At 39.3% G+C, this 17,692-nt stretch overlaps 1 protein-coding gene across 1 annotated transcript in view; it reads right to left on the bottom strand.

Annotated features, from left to right (window-relative positions):
• The window catches only part of UNC13C (unc-13 homolog C), a 656,715-nt gene that overhangs the window by 305,216 nt on the left and 333,807 nt on the right, over nt 1–17,692 (bottom strand). Inside the window, exons 15-16 of the mRNA XM_017348010.3 lie at nt 17,581–17,670; nt 13,976–14,104 (exon numbers count right to left, since the gene is read on the bottom strand). Coding sequence (XP_017203499.2) covers nt 13,976–14,104; nt 17,581–17,670 — 219 coding nt within the window. The remainder of the gene's footprint in view (nt 1–13,975; nt 14,105–17,580; nt 17,671–17,692) is intronic.

Below are 17,692 nucleotides of genomic sequence, written 5' to 3'. Positions count from 1 at the left end.
TTTTTCCTACATTTTTTTTCCAAAAGAAATCTTTAATATAATGAGTACAAATTTCACAAGTATAAATTTAGGAATATAGTGATTCTTCCCACCATACTCGCCCTCCCACCCACTCCCACCCCACCCCCTCCTCCCTCTCCCCTTTCCAGTCCCATTCTCCATTAAGATTCATTTTCAATTAACTTTATACACAGAAGACCAACTCTATACTAAGATTTCAACAATTTGCACACACAAGCACAAAATAAAGAAAATTGTTTGAGAACAAGTTTTACAATTAGTTCTCCTAGTACAACTCATTGAGGACAGAGGTCCTGCATGGGGAGTTAGTGCAGAGTAACTGCTGTTGTTAATTTAACAATTACACTCTTACATATGATGTCAGTGACCACCCAAGGCTCTTGACATGAGCTGCCTAGGCTATGAAAGCCTTTTGAATTTACAATCTCTGTCAGTATTTAGATAGTCCATAAGCAAAGTGGAAGTTCTCTCCTCTCTTCAGAGAAAAGTACAACCTTCTTTGATGGCCACTTCTTTCCACTGGGGTCTCTCTCAGAGATCCTTCATTACTACAGCCTTTTAAAAGTCACATTTTCAATACGTATCCAGTGAAGAAACTCTCAAACAAAATGAATAAATAAAATTTAAGTTAAAAGGAACATGGGGGCTGGTGCTATGGCATAGCAGGTAAAGCCACCACCTGCAGTGCCCACCATATGGGCGCTGGTTCGACACCCAGCTGTTCCACTTCTGATCCAGCTCTCTGTTATGGTCTGGAAAAGTAGGAGAGGATGGCCCAAGTCCTTGGGCCCTTGAACCCACGTAGGAGACCCAAAGAAGTTCCCGACTCCTGGCTTCAGATAGGCACAGCTCTGGCTATTGAGGCCATTTGGAGAGTGAACCATTGGATGGAAGACCTCTCTCTCTCTCTTTCTCTTTCTTCTCTTTCTCTTTCTCTTTCTCTGCCACTCTGTAACTCTGCCTTTCAAATAAAATAAATACATCTTCTTTTAAAAAAAGCAATACCAAGATCAATTCATAGGTGATCAAATAAGATTTCTTGGTTATATAAAGTAATTCTTATTTTAATTGAACACCGCTTCCTGTATTTTTTATCGCAATGTATGTCTTAATGCAGAACTTAGGAGCACTATTCTTAAACTGTTTTCCTTGGCTAATGGCTGAGTTGAGATTTCCCTCGAGCTGGAAATGGTACTTTGGCTTTTATAACCTTCCGCCTGTTACCCGTTCTGTGAGGAACCCATGCCAGAAACTAAGCCACAAAAAGACGGAAAAGACCCTTGAATACATTACCAACAGCAGCAATTTTGATAGGGCTTCTGTGCAGATTTTAATTACAGGGCACTTTCCGGTGCTTCCAAATACCTGGAGGATGCTTTGCAAGCAGATGGAGAGTAACAGCACATGCATTTCAGAGTAAGCCTGATGAGTCCGTCAGACTGTGTGCTTTGTTTATTATCTCCTTCTGTACAAGGTGAACGGATTCAGCAAGAGAAATATGGAAGCAAAAACGGCTCGTGCTTCAGCGCATGTTACTGTTGCACAAGCGCCCAGCCCATCCGCGAACTTAGCACACATACAGGGCAAGTACTGATGCAATAAGGAAGAGGACCTCCTCCTGATATTTACGAGTAAGGTGGCCCACGTACACCATCTCATTTAATCCTTGCAGCAATCCTACGAGGTAAATGCTGTTATCCTCTTTTCCAAATAAACACATTGAGACTCCGAGGAGTTAAAGAATTTGTCCAGGACTCAACAGCTTCCTAAATGACGAGAGCTTCTACTTGAATCCACGTGGGGCTGATTTCAAAGCTTGGTTGCTTCCTAAGACACCACCACTGCAAGTCAAAACAACACTGGTTCGTTGTTGACATGCATCAGGCAGGGCCTGTGAGAGTGTTTTCCAACTAAACAGTGGTTTGCTTTTTCATCATGGGCTAGATCTAATCTAGTTGAATGTCCTGCAGGTGTTTCAAACCCAGGACTGCCTTGCCTAAAGCACTAAACTGAGACACTAAGTGTACCTAGAGTAGCAGCAATGTTTTTTAACATTTATTTATTTATTTCAAAGGCAGAGTTACAGAGATAAAGAGAGGGAAAGATAGAAAGGTTGATCTTTCATCCACTGGTTCACTCCCAAAATGGCCTCAACAGCTAGAGCTGGGCTGCTTTGAAGCCAGGAGCCAGGAGCTTCCTCCAGGTCTCCAGGTGGGTGCAGGGGCCTGAGGACTTGGGCCATCCTCCACTACTTCCCCAGGTGCATTAGCAGGGAGCTGGATCAGAAGTGGAGCAGCCTGGATTTGAACTGCACCCGTATTGGATGCTGGCTGCAGGAGGTGGCTTTACCTGCTACACCACACTGCCAGCCCCTATTTTACCTCTTTTGCTAAGATGAAAAGCAGAACTGCTTTTTTTTTTTCTTTGACAGGCAGAGTTAGTGAAAGAGAGAGAGAGAGAAAGATCTTTCTTTTCCGTTGGTTCACCCCCCAAATGGCTGCTACAGCCAGCGTACTGTGCCGATCCGAAGGCAGGAGCCAGGTGCTTCCTCCTGGTCTCCCATGCCAGTGCAGGGCCCAAGGACCTGGGCCATCCTCTGCTGCACTCCCTGGCCACAGCAGAGAGCTGGACTGGAAGAGGGGCAACCGGGACAGAATCCGGCGCCCCGACCGGGACTAGAACCCCGGGATGCTGGCGCCGCAGGCGGAGGATTAGCCCAGTGAGCCGCGGCTCCAGCGGGGCAGAACTGCTTTTTATGACAGCTGCCACCTACCGCGCGGTGTTTTGAACAAAGGGAAGACAGTGCTTTATCTGCTTAGTTTTAGTTTTATAACTTATCCCGGGTCTTTCCGGGGAGGCAGCTCCAGCATTAGCACCTGCAGTGAAGGAGCTGCCTGTAAGGCTTTCCAACTAGAATGTTCAGCTCCCCCGACGTCCCTGACCAGGGCCGCTCTCCCTGAGACACACTCTAATCCTATGTTGTACTTTCCCTCCCTAGCATGCGACAAGTGTTCAGTTATTGCTGTAATTACTTCCTTAATGTCTCTCTTTATGGAAAGGCAGTGAGTCCCATGAGGACAGTGACTGTGTACATCTTGTTTACTGTTCTTCTCATTATTCTTAGAGTGTCTGTCACATAAGGAAAACAACGCATTTTAATTATGTACTTTCATTCATGTATGTGAATGAATGAATGACTTTAAAATCCTCTTCCCCAAATAGAACAAAAAGCTCAGAACCAATCATCCCGAATGATTGGGAATGATTCCACTTGGCCATTTTTGCCATTAGCAGAAAAGAACATCTCAGAGATAGAATTTTTCACTAGATGAAAATTTAAAAGCAATAAAGCAGGACACATAAGTTGAATTTTTAATCAGGCTTTTTAAAGAATGTAAGGAAATTGCACATCTCTATGGAGAGGAAAATAAATGCAGGAAAGAAACAGAAAAGATCAGTTCATTTATTCGTGAGATTCCATTTTCCCTTAACTAGTTCTGGAGATGGCAATGGAAAATCAAATTAGTGGGTTATGATAGCCTATTCCGCCTTTACTAACCATCTATTCCAGAACATGTATAGATACCACTTATGTTAATAGTTCAACTACATGTTTCTTCTCTAGTTTAGTAAAATTGACAGTCTGTTCCATACTTTCCATTTGAGAATGTGCTGAGGCATCAGGAACTTTTTAAGAGAACCATTCTCCTAAATATGACTCTCTTTAATTAAAGAGACTATATAAACAACATATTAAATCTCAATTAATGTGAAACATCATTTTACTAACATGATTTTGTTGTCAAAGCTATTATTATCCAAAATATTAAGATGGTATTTTCTCTAAATATTTTCTGTATGTTCCTATACATAAAATATACAAACAAAATCAAAGCAGTGATAAGACTGTCAGACCAAATGGTGAATAAAAATAACAACTCATCCAACATCATCACGTATGTGTCCTTTTAGATAATTCAGAACTCCTCATCTCATCTTGGAGAATTTCACATCTGCCTTTCCGCCCAAAGTATATTTTCACTGAATTCAGAGTAAATGGTATTGTAACTTGAATGCTATCATTGATATGCTTCTCTCTTTCAATTACTTATGCTTCTGCTCTGCTTTGTAATTCACTAGGTATTTTACATCCATTTCTGATTTTAAGATCCACTAATGCTAATTTAGAAAGGAAAAGTATTGTGTTTATTTCAGAGAAGAAAAAACTGTAGCTAATGAGTGATTTCTATGCTAATTATTTCTAACTAATAAGTACAACTACAAATTGAAGCAAAGATTTTATGGGTTTAACTTACAGGTATTATAAAACAATCACAACTCCTGCATCTAATGTAATGTCTATTTTGTATGAAATGCTATATTTTGAAGAATTCATTGGTGAAGAAGAGAGCAAAATTTCCTGTGTTGGTGAGGTTTATAATCTGCTCCACCTTTGTCTCACATATGATTTTTTTTTTTTTTTTGACAGGCAGAGTGCATAGTGAGAGAGAGAGACAGAGAGAAAGGTCTTTCTTTGCCGTTGGTTCACCCTCCAATGGCCGCCATGTCTAGCGCGCTGCGGCAGGCGCACCGCACCTATCCGAAGGCAGGAGCCAGGTGCTTCTCCTGGTCCCCCATGGGGTGCAGGGCCCAAGGACTTGGGCCATCCTCCACTGCACTCCCGGGCCACAGCAGAGAGCTGGCCTGGAAGAGGGGCAACCGGGAAAGAATCTGGTGCCCCGACTGGGACTAGAACCCGGTGTGCCGGCGCCGTTAGGTGGAGGATTAGCCTATTGAGCCGCGGCGCCGGCTTCCCATATGATTTTAACTGCTGTATTATTTTACTGAAAGTTCAGTAATAACTCTGATAACATCTATTTTTTTTTTCTCTTAAGAAGAATTATATGAAGGTTTCTGTGACTTCAGGAAGCTGTAAAAAGAAAACCTTAGTCCTTGGAAAATAATACAGACATTGTATAAAAATGGTCTTTAAGGAGACTACAAATTAGCACTCGATTCACAATTCAGTTTTCAGTTAGAACTTTCTCTTCTTTTTCTCTGGGCACTCACAAAAAATAAGAAAATAAATAGAAAACGGGAGATCAGAGAAGTGACAGCACTCTACTTAATGTCACACTTGCCTAACGTTAGGTATCACCTGAAAAATGTGTTAAAGATGCAGATTCACTGAGCCCAAGGCAGCCAGGTAACTGCATCTCGACCTGTTCTCCAGGTAGTGCTTCGTACCATGGGAGTTAGGGAAACGCTAAACTCAGTTCCAATGATTCTGAGCATCCTTGTGTTTTCTACACTCTTCATACATTTGGAGTAATTGACTAACACGTCCCACCTGAATCAACAAGTATATTTAAAAACCAATAGATAAAGCCCATGAGAGTTTCTCAGGCATGGAAAGCCAAGACTCTCTGGCAAAAAAAAATACCTAAATGGAAGGATCTCTGTGAGTGAGATCCCGGTGGAAAGAACGGACCATCAAAGAAGGAGGTACCTTTCTCTGAAGGGAGGAGAGAATTTCCAATTTGATTACGGCCTCGTCTAAATAAGGTCTGAGTTTGTGAACTCAAGAGGCTTCCATAGCCTTGGCAGCTCATGACAAGAGCCTCGGGTGATTACTGACGTCATAAATAAGAGTGTCAATTGTTAAATCAACAATCAACAACAGGAGTCACTGTGCACTTGCTCCCCATGTAGGATCTCTGTCCTTAATGTGTTGTACTATGAGAATTAATGGTAAAACTAGTCTTCAAACAGTACTTTATGCTTTGTGTGTCTGTGTGGGTGCAAACTGTTGAAATGTTTACTTAGTATGTAATAAGTTGAACTTCTGTATATAAAGAATTAAAAATGAATCTTAAAGAAGAATGGGATGGGAGAGGGAGTAGGAAATGGGATGGCTTGCAGATGGGAAGGTGGTTATAGGGGGAAAAACTGCTATAATCCAAAAGTTGTACTTTTGAAATTTATATTAAATAAAAGTTTAAAAAATTAAAAAAAATAGAGTCAAGCTCCATCGATTTCCTAAATAAACTTAAAAGTCACTGTGGCAAACGAGATTCTTTTGAATGAGATGGTTCAATGTCTACCTTCCAATGAAACCCTGTATGTTCCAAACAACTTAATTAAAAACACTGGAATGCAAAGAAGCACATTGTGGATGAATCTTTTATGTCTGTCATCGGTTGTGAATGAACAGAAACTGTGAGGATGAACGTTTCTGAAGTGGGGACCTACGAACGGGAACCTCACAAGATGCAGTAGGGAGTGGTGACGCTCCTTGATTCTGCCGCCGTGGTCTATGACTAAGGCACTGCCTCCTTCCCAGGATCACCGTTCACAATATCAAGTATGGCCACGTAAGGTCAAAAGAGCTGACGATAAATCTACAAAGTTGGTTGTATTCTTCTTGGATGTTAAATCCATATCACTAAAATGTTCTAAAAGCAAAGATAAAATCCATTGTTCTGGTTGAAATACTACAGCTTCTTAGACCCTCGTCCGGCCCTGCCAGTCATGACACTGCAAGCATTTTTCAGAACCTGGCATCCCTCTTCAACTCCGTCACAGTGCGTACCTACAAGGCATTCTCCATATAACCAAGTGGACTGATTTTTCTATTGCCAGTCTGTGCTTTGAGACTCTAAGAGGTCTTTCCTCTGCTGCAGCTACCTGAAGGGCATCTCTCACACCACTGCTGTCACCACGATGCGCATTTGGTTCCCGGTGCTATTTCTGATTCCTTAACACTATACACCAAACAGCATGTTTCTTTCCCTATTACTATGTGTGACATCATGTCTACTGTAAAGAAATGCAATTGCTCTTATACTTATTGAATAATATTTATCCAAGTGAAATACCATATATTGTAGATTATATATTTCTTAAAAGAATACACCTAAGTTTTATGAAAGTATTAATGATAGCTTTAAAACAACTATAACCTTAACCAAATTCAAAATTCTGCTTTATTCTTAGTTTGCTGACTCTGCTTTTAATCACAAAGAGGCATAACCTACTACCATATGCGCTTTCTACATATATTGAATAAACATAGGATATTCATCCTTCGATTTTGGTGAAATTATTTTGATTTTTTTCTAATGTTGAACTATCCTTGCATTTGTGGAACAAAATTCCTGTAATACTCCATATTCTTAAATATATAATATAATTAAATATATAAATGGTACTTGATTTAGACATTTTTCTTCAATATTCATTAATAAAATAAGTTTACAATTTTGTTTTTGTGCATGGTTAGAATCTAGTTTTAGAATGAAAATCCCACTAATTTCATTGATACAACTTATTTTCTATATTGCTGATTCTTACAGAATTTGTTAGTTTCATCTTGTGCATTAATTTATTGACCTAATTTTTAAAGAATAATTAAAACATACACTGATGGAAACAGAACGGTGACACTTATTCATGCTCTGGGCTTTTGTATCTCTTTCTGCTTCACAATACACATAGTATGGCAATATTCCACTGCTGTGAAACTCAGAGTCATACAGAAAGGAAGAGACAGCGAGAGAGATCCTCCATCTGCTAGTTCACTCCCTAGATGGCCACAATTGTCAGTGTTAGGTCAGGCAGCAGCCAGGAGCTTCTTTTGGCTTTCCCCTGTGGGTGAAGGGGCCCAAGTTCTGCTTTCCTAGGACATTAGAAGGGAGCTGGACCAGAAGTGGAGCAGCCAGTACATCCACTCATTTTGAACAATTTCTTTTTACAAGTAATATTATTACAATACTTATGAAGCAGTCAGTTAAAAAATTTGTTATTGTAAATTTATAGAATAAAAGTTACAAATAATAACTTTATGACAGAAAATTAAGCCTAAGTGTTTTCATATTTACTCAGACCTCTTGCCAAGGCAATAATCCTATAAAATGAAGAGGCACCTGCCTTTAATAACAAACATCATTGGGGCCAGCCTGTGGTATAGGTGGCAAAGCTGCTGCCGCTTCTCATCTAGCTCCCTGCTAATGTCTTGGGAAAAGGAAGAACTTGGGCCCCTGAAATTCATATAGGAGACCCAGCTCCCTGCTGTGGCCTGGGAAAGCAGCAGAAGATGGCTCAAGGCCTTGGGCCCCTGCACCCACATTGGAGACCCAGAGGAATCTCCTGGCTCCTGGCTTCAAATTGGCGAAGCTCCAGCCATTGTGGCCAACTGGGGAAGACCTCTCTCTCTCTCTCTCTCTCTCTCTGCCTGTCCTTCTCTCTGTAACTCTGACTTTCAAATAAAATAAATAAATCTTAAAAAAAAGCCACCTATGGACTGAAACCTGCCTTGAAATATCACATTCCTATCTTGTTCTTTTAATCCAAAATATTTCAACTTTTCCATCAAAATTTCTTTTTTCACTCCAGGGATTCTATTTTTAATAGTCCTCCAAAATTCCTTTAAGGTAAAGAAGTATGTTTCCACATTTAAATATTAATTATACTGTGTCTAACCACCCTGGAATTCTTAATTTGTGATGTTAGATCTTATCCCATGTAGCGAGAATTCAGATAAAACAGATTAGCATGAATATTAAAATAATGCCCTGATGAAGAAACTGAAACCTATCTAGACTCCAGAGCTCATACAAAACTAAGCAGTAGAGTTGTAGTTTGAACCCAGGATATTTGTTTGTTTTTATCAGAGATCATGCTCCTGGATGTAGCTTAATTTTTTTTCTTTATTTATTTTTATTTGTTTGAAAGGCAGGGAGACAGTGACAGAGCCCTTCCATTTGCTGCTTCACTATCCACCAAGAGCCAGGGTCTGGCCAAACCGAAGCCAGGAGTCCGGAGCTCCACTTGGGTGGTAGGGACCCAACCACTGGCGCCATCACTGCTGCCTCTCAGGGGGTGCATTGACTGGAACTGAAGTGGGGATGGCACTTGACGCAGGCACTCCAATATGGGATGCAAACATGCCGAATGGCATCTTAACCACTAAACCAAATGCCTGCAATTAACCAAAGGTTCTAGAGTGGTGGAAGGAGACTAAAAATAATGACCTAAGGCAATGCTGCTTTTACAGAAGTCATTTTGTAGTTCCTTTGTTTACCAACTCTCCTTTGAGTTAAATTCACCACTCAGCACTGAGGACACAAAGATGATACTCATAGTTCAGTGGAGAAGACAGATCGAACTTATACATATTATGGGCCTAGGAAATTCAGTATTGTAAATACATTGGTGGCAACAAATGAGAATAGAAATACCCAACTCAGCTAGTAGAGGGCTTAAAGACTTTCTGAAGAGAAGGTAAGATGTGTAGGAGTACATCATGAGAAGGGTGATTGAGGAAGTGCCACACATTTCATGCAGGTAAACACACGTGCAAGGGCCTCACAGAATTTAAATAGCTGAAGCACAGGATGCAAGATGAAGACGATGCTGAAATAAGGCAAGACAATCAGGGCTCTGACTGGGAGGGTCTTGGATAATGGCCAATACTTCCGATATTAAGTAGATAGTTCAGGTGGCAGGTTGAAAGTTATTTGAAGTCTATTCAAAATAAGCCAGGTGGCCCTTCAATAACAACCGAGTCTCCAAATATCAGCAGCTTAATGGAATAAAGAATTATTTCTTAAACACGTACAGTGTGCAGCTTGCTGGGCAGCCCTCTTCCATCTGGTAAGCGCACCATCTGGAATATGCATTCTTACAGGTTACTGCAAGAGAAGAGAAAGCTGGGGGACGCTGCAAGGTGTTTTTAACACACTGAGATGAGAAATAGCTTTCATCAACTGCTGCCAGATTTCATTGTTAAGGACTCGGCCAGCTGTCCCCGGGAACTGCATGAGGCGAAAGGCCATCCATGACAGTCTACCACAGAACTGAGCATTTCTCCCCATCATGGTTTCACAGTTTAATACGCCTATAGATTTGCAGTGCACAGTTTGAGAAAGATCAGTTTATTCACTTATTCATCTAGCAAACGCTCTTTTGGCACCCAGTCCGCTCTGTCATCCGTCCTAAGCACTGCCGTGGTCATGAATTCCTGGAGTTCTGTTCTGCTCACGTTACTTCCCTCTGAGTGATTCTGCGTTTGCCTTCCATGCTCACAGTGACATGTACAGAGGCAGAGAATTAGAGTAAATTGGTTGGAAAGTGTAAATGGGCACGATTATGTGGGGTTTTCCAGTCCACTGTAAGGAATTTGAATTCGGCTTAAGCAAAGAGTCTTCAGAGCGCTCCGTGTGGGAGAGTAAAATGATTTGTCTTACTTTGAAAAAGGGTTGTTTCAACTGCTGTGCTGAGAATTGATGCAAGGTGCTAGGGGTGAAAGCATTCATTTCCATTGGGAAGTTAAACTTGTGCAGTGATCCAAGGTGAGCAGTGCTGGTGGCTTGAACCAGGGTAGCATTGTATTTGGAATATATTTGGAAGTTAAGATACTGAATGTTGAAGATAAAATCATCAGAATTTGATGACAGTTCAGATATGCGCAATAAGATGAAAAGGCCTAGAGCTCCAAGGATAATGATGTTGCAGTTGGCTGAGGAGAGCCGAGCCCTAATCATTTCCTCATTCCCAGGCAGCTTCTGAAGGGCTCCAGGGAGAATTAGAATCCTAAATTATTCATACCCAATAGGTGCTTCCTTTAGAATTTAAAATGATTACAATGTTTCATAAAAAGTGATTTTTTTTAACTCTAAAGCTTAGCTTCCAACAGTTCCTACCCTGACAAAATTTGATATAAAGATCTACAGATCTATCTATCTAAAAAGAATATTAGGGGTGGGTGTTTCAGTGCCGAGGCTGGGCCACTGCTTGGAAATCCTGCATACTATGTCAGAGTGCCTGGATTCAAACACTGACTCCATTTCTACTCCAGCGTCCTGCTAGTGTAAACCTTGGGAGGCAGTAGGTGACGTCCCAAGTACGTGGGTCACTGCCACCCATGTGGGAGACCCAGATTGAATCCCACCTTGCCGGCTTCACTCTGGTCCAGCACTGGATGTTGTAAGATTTGGAGTACAAACCAGCAGATAGAAGATCCCTTTGTCTTGGTCTCTCTGTTCTGTAGTTCTATCTTTCAAATAAAAAAAATAAAATAAAAACTTAAAAAATACATAAAAGAAAAATATTTTAAGCAAGTTATATGAGCTTTTGTTTTGAAAGCCACATCAGAAACTACTAAACTATATTGTATCTATTTTGATGTGATGTAGTGCACTTACTTTTGAACGTTTGACAGGACTGTCTTGGAGAAGTAAACTGTTTGATGTGTTTATTATTATTATAATTATTTTAGTAAGACACTAAGGTAGGTCCCTTTATCTTGGCTCATCCACTGTGTGTCAATTAGCAAACCAGGAATTGGCAAATCTTGTCTCTTTGAATACATTTGGTCAGATTCTCCTGAGCTTTCTTTTAATCAGATCTCAACTTCTGGGCTTCTATGGCAGTTTCTGCATTGTCCAGTTCTAGTAAGACTCCTGCTATGTTAGTTCAGACAGAACATCTCCCATCTCCAATATCTGACCACCCTTTGATATCTGATTAGATTTTCTCCTATTACCCTCCAGATGTTATCTAATCATCCTGTTCTTCCTTCAGCAAGAATCCTGTAGGGTCTCTTTAGGCAGAATCTGACGACCCCCCCCCCCCCCCCGCCACACACACACAACTGATGTTAGCTCTTAGTAATTTCTATCCAGTCATCCCTGAACCCCATCTCAGTTCCACGGCCATAAATTCCTGATTGTCCTTGTGGTATTTGGAGTTGAGCTCACTATCCCCCTCTTTGTCTGTCTCTCTCTCTCTCTTCCCCCCTCCTTTTCTTCCTCCCACTCCCCTCCATCTTCTATAAACCCCATCTAATAGTACTGTCTCAGTACTCTTCCTTGAATAGTCTACCTGACGATTCTTTAACAAGTTCCATGAATATGGTTCTTTTTTAACAGAGGTCATATTAAAACTAAATATTGATAAAGGCATCGAGGAAGGGAAGAACATTCTAGGCTTATACAGTAGACTGCATAAGTGCACGGCTGTGAAAGAGGATGGTCAACTGATGAAATTCTAGAATTTAGGGTTTGTGAGCACATACCTATTTGGTTTGGGGTTATATGGAGCATGAAATTGAGGCTGCTCAATGATAATGAAGTTATCAATGAGTAACTTATATGGTAGAATAAAAAGTCTAGATTTTTTTCTCCTTCAAATTATATAAAGAGAATAAGGTTGGATAAAGCAGAATAATGCAAAAGACCTTATGGGAGGAAGATGTTGAGTAGTCAATAGACAAAGGGGAGACATTGGGAAGCCACCGCACTGGGTCAGGAGAGCATACACGAGAGAGAACTAATACCTGGACATTCCAGAGACCAAGCCTTCTAAACTATGACATATCCAGAAGGTTGATAAATTAAAATTATGAGCTGCTATGTAGGTTTATATTATTTTTTCTGCTTCTATAGTACCAGACTCTAGTTTCATTTTTTTTTTCTCTTATTAGGCAAAGGGATTAGGCTGAAATCCAGCTTGGAAGAATCTTGCTTCCCCTCATCCGACATTTGCCTTCTAGGATTTTCCCCACTAATGTGGTCAGAAAGATCCATAAATAATGGATCAGTTTTTATTACACAGCACAGCAACTGTATTCTTTAGGGGAGAAGATAAGAAATAAACACATTTTTAAAAGGTACCTCAAATACCAATTTTATAAAAGTAATAGTGACATATAATTCATAGTGTGCTTCAGAAAACTTTAGTGCATTGAAAAGAGGGAAGTAATATATGAACTCCACATACTCAACAAAGGATTAGTATGCACAAAGTATGTTAGAATGTTCTATAAGTTAATAAGAAAAAGTCAAGCAAACCAACAGTAAAATCAGCAAAAGATTATTAACAGGCAACTCAAAGAACATGAAATTTAAGTGTTCACTGAGCATATGTGAAAAGATGCTCAAGTTTACCAATATTCATAGTGTCCATCTCTGAAGAAGGCGGCACAAAGGGACGGGCAATAGGAAGAAGTGCAAAGCAAATTGCCACTGTATGTGTAAAAGTGTTTTTAAACAATGAAGAACAGAGCAACTATTGCTCAGTGTTAATGTTTGGTTATCTAAGATGGTAAGTGTATGCATATTTGATTTACTTTCTATATTTTCTTTCGTATTTATGAAATATTTCTTTTTGTATTTAAAAACTAACTGATTCATTTTATTTATTGGAATGGGAGGCAGGAGCAGGAACAAATGTTCCCATCTGCTGGTACATTGTTGAAATACTTGCACTTGCTGGGGATGTGGCAGGCCTAAGCTAGAAGATAGGAACGCAATGGAAGACAAGTCAGTCACAGGAACACAGCCACTTCAGCCATCATCATCACCTCCCAAGGTGCTCAGTAACAGGTGGCTGGGACTGAAAGTGGAGTCCAGAGAAACATGGGGACTCTAATATGAGACACAAACATTTCTAGCAGCTTATTAAACACTAGGCCAAACACCTGCCCTTGAAATATTTCTTAATAATGAATGAACTTGTGTAATGATTTTCCATTCTGCTCATCAAAAAAGTCCCCAGATAGCACTTTTAGAAGGTCAAATGATAAGGGAAATAGTGCAATGAGCACCCAGGAATAGACAGTATCCTCACATCTAATCTCAAGACCGACAGTTACCCAGTACCACCCACACCCTTAGCAAACTGCCTTGTTCTTCTAAACTGACGACTCAGCTGAAACATCTGAACAATGTTATCTTCCTTGACTATACAAAGTTATTGCAAGGAGTGATTAGTTCATGTATTTAAGTGTTATTCAACTGTGAAGGCAAGGATAGAAATTCTCACACCTATGACTAATATGAAATTAAATGAACATAACTTCCCATTGGTTACTATGCTAAACTTTCTGAAGTGTACATTAGAAACAGAAAAGTCCAGATTATTAGAAAAAGAAACAAAACACATCCTCACTTACCGGGTCTATTAGCTGAGAATAGAGTTCATGGCAATTGTCAAAAATATATTTGTATGTGGAATCCAGGCAAGCTCTGACACAGTCCTTCACCACCATGCTGGCCTTAGGGGGACTTTGCAGCTCTAGAACCTGACAAATACATTTTAAAAGTTAACAACGGAACATTAGAATCCACCAGAAGCAACTTAAATACTATTTGATGCATGATTTCAGCTGATTTTTCTATATTTAATAAATGTTTCTAATGTCTATTTATTTATTACTTTCATCTATTTGAAAGGCAGGGTGATGAGAGAGAAAGAGAGAGAGAGAGAGAGGGAGAGAGAAAGAGAGAGATAAAGGGGGAGAGGGTGAGGGAGAGAGAGGGAATCTTCCAACTCCTGGTTAAGTTCCCAAATGCCTGCAACAGTCAGAGAAGGGCCAGGCCAAAGTCAGGAGCCAGGAACTTTATCCAGGCCTCTCCTGTTGGTGGCAGGGGCCATAACACTTGAAATATCACTTTCTGTCTCAGAGAACGCATTATCAGAAAGCTGGATTGAAAGTGCAGTGCCCAGTACCCAAACCAGCACGCCAGTATGGGAGTTGGCATCGTGAGCAGAGCTTAACCCATTGTGCCACGATGCCTACACCTGGAAGTATTTTAAATATATAAGTTTCATCACCACTTTCTGATATGACAACTTATTTTAAATGATCATGGCTGTAAATATTCAAATAGAAACACAGTGTGACCAGTTACAACATCATTCATTCATTCATTCCATTCTTCGAAACATAGTATCATTTACTCTTTGTCAGTTAGTGGTGATATTGCAATGAATAAAGGAAATAAAATTCCCTTTCCCCATGGGCTTAATTCTAGTAGATGATAAACAAACTAAGTAAAATCTATTATTTACTAATGCATTTTGAACAGAAAAATAAAGGAGGGGAATAGAAAATGTTTTGATAAAACAGAATTAATTAACACAGAGGACAGTGGTAATGCATGAGTCAGAGCAGTCCACTGGGTGGGGACAGGGAGAAATTGCATATTGGCCATGCAAGAAAATTTGCTTTGAACAAAGGGAAGCAATCGGGACATTTCAACAGAAGTATAAAGCGAACGAACTCTCCGTCACGTGGTTCCTTTATGCTGCCTAAAGGTGGGCTATGTGAAAAGAAGAAATACCAGGGAACAAGAATGCTGTAAAAAAATCAGTCAAGAGAAGATGATGATTGCACCAAAGTTGTAGGGCTGGGAGTTGCAAAAAGTCACAAATAAAACTTAACCAAAAAGCTTCTGATGATGTGAGAAGTTAAGAGTCCTACTGGATGGGGCTTGAAAATAAGGGTGAGTTTGAAGATTTTAGTTATCTGAAAATGTCAATGCTGTTCAGTTTGATCTAGAGATCTAAGGCCAACCCAATCAAAATCTTGGCCAGAACTAAACTCACTTAAATAATTTTTCAGAAGAGAAACAGATTGAGGAAATCCACTGTATGACTCTAAGATTTGCTAAAAGTCTATATAATTAAAGCACTACATTGAATAGTATAGAGAGTTTATAACTAGACTCCAACATATATGATCAACTGATTTTTTTTACAATGCTATAAAATCAATACATTGAAGAAAGAAAAATAATTTCAATAAATCGTGTTGGAACTTGTAAACATAAGTATATAAAAAAAAAACTATCCTTGATCCACCATAAACCAAACAAAACCAAAACCAACAAAAGTAACCTGAAAGTCTAAATGGAATACAGACCTAAATTGAATAAAATCTTTAATTAAACTCTTAGTAGAAATATACAAAATTCCTGTGACCTTGACTGAGCAAAGAGCATTTTTCACAAATGCAAAAAGTTAATAAAGTAGGCCAAATTTATTCACGGAAAACATTCTTTAGGAAATGAAGAGATATGGCAAAGACAGGGGAGAAAATATGAACAAATCATAAATCTGACAAAAGATTTGTTTCCAGAATTTATGAAGAACCCCCAAACTCAAGAATTTTACATTAAAAAGTGCTAAGAGAGATTTCAAATGTTCTCATCATTAAAATGATTCCTTTGTGGGGTAAAGTATATATCAGATAGCTATTCCATAATATATACATATTTAAACATCAAGTTGTACATAATAAAGATACACAATTTTATCACAAGTTTGTTAAAAAAAATAACCCAACAAGAAGAAAGCAAACTAATGAAAAGGGAAAAAAATCTCAACTTTGTTCACCAATGAAGATATGAGATATTCAGATAGTAAATAAATCCAAGAGAAGTTGCTCAACATGATTAATTTTTGGAGAAAGAAAATCAAGACCACAGTAAGATCTAGCTTCATTTCTATCAGAAAAAAACAAACTGAATAGACAGATAAGCAGACAGATAGGAAAGTACTGAGAGCATCAGAAGAAGCAGAGAAACTAGAACTCTCATACATAAATATGCAGCAGCTACAACAGTTAAAATAGCTGCTGCATATTTTACCTAAAGAAAGCCAACACTTATATATACATAACTGACCTGTACATTAGTAAGTTTTATTTGTAATAACTCAAAACTGGAAACACCTGTCAAGTAGTGAATGCATAAACAACCTGCAATACATATATAATAAAGAATTGCTACTCTGCTATAAAAAAGAGGGAAGCTAAGGCTGGCACTGTGGCATGACAGGTAATGCCACCACCTGTGCTGGCATCCCAAATGGACGCTGGTTCATGTCTCAGCTGCTCTATTCCTATTAGTTGCCCAATTTCACCTAATGTTAAGCCAAACAAATTATAACTGAGCTTTAAAGAGGCAAAATTACCATAGATATGGTATGGCTTTGTTTTCTTTCTTTCTTATATTGTAAAATACCATTTTTTTTAGTTCTAGGGAAAAAATTCTGAGTCACTGAAAAGAAAGCTATAATTGTTTTGTTTTGGGATTTCTTGGTTTGTTTTCCATCTGGGAACTTTCTGAAAAAGCATCAGGATACACTCTTTCAAAGATTAAAACTTTTAGCTCATAGTCTGGCAGGTAGTGTCTGAAAAGGCTTTACATATGCTGCATTCTGGCCAAAATTATGAATGCAGGGAACTTGCTATTAAAGCAGAGGAGATATGCTTAAGAAGAAATGCATGGATGGTTTTGTAGACAATAACCCATTAGGCCAGAGGATTCGCCGAATAAGTTATATTTCTATATAGATATTACCAGGGCTACAAAAGGCTGTTGCCATATTGGGATAAATGTAAAAGAATAAAGGAGCTATTGTGACAACAACAACAACAAAGTCAGCAAAACATCTGAGTTAAACCTCAACTAAGAAGAGAACTTCATTTCCATTTAACATTCCTGGTATTTTTTTTAAAGTGTCACGTCCACTTACTAAAGAGTTTGTTTAAGATGAATTTAATTTCAAACTAAATTTGAAGCAAATGTACCAGAGTATCTTAAGTGTCTAGAATAATTCCTTCTTCAATACACCTTGTATTGGAAGACTCATTGAGCTCAGGCAAAGACGCATTGCTTAATCAATGGTGTTGAATGGTATTGATCAAGACTTCCTCAGTGAAGCCATGTGTTCTATGATGCACTAGGACAGGGCAGGAACAAAGGGAGATACCTTCATCCTAAAAAAGGTGATGCTTGTCAGAAGATCAACAGTTGACTTCAGGTCTTGCAGTCTTTCATTATTGCTGGCAGGAAAGTTTTCCTGGTTAATTAGGAAACAGAAC

The sequence above is a fragment of the Oryctolagus cuniculus genome, chromosome 12, assembly GCF_964237555.1.
Source record: "Oryctolagus cuniculus chromosome 12, mOryCun1.1, whole genome shotgun sequence".
In the NCBI taxonomy this organism is placed as follows: Eukaryota; Metazoa; Chordata; class Mammalia; order Lagomorpha; family Leporidae; genus Oryctolagus; species Oryctolagus cuniculus.
The sequence above is the reverse complement of the archived record's forward strand: the minus strand, read 5'-3'. Positions and strand labels throughout refer to the sequence as shown.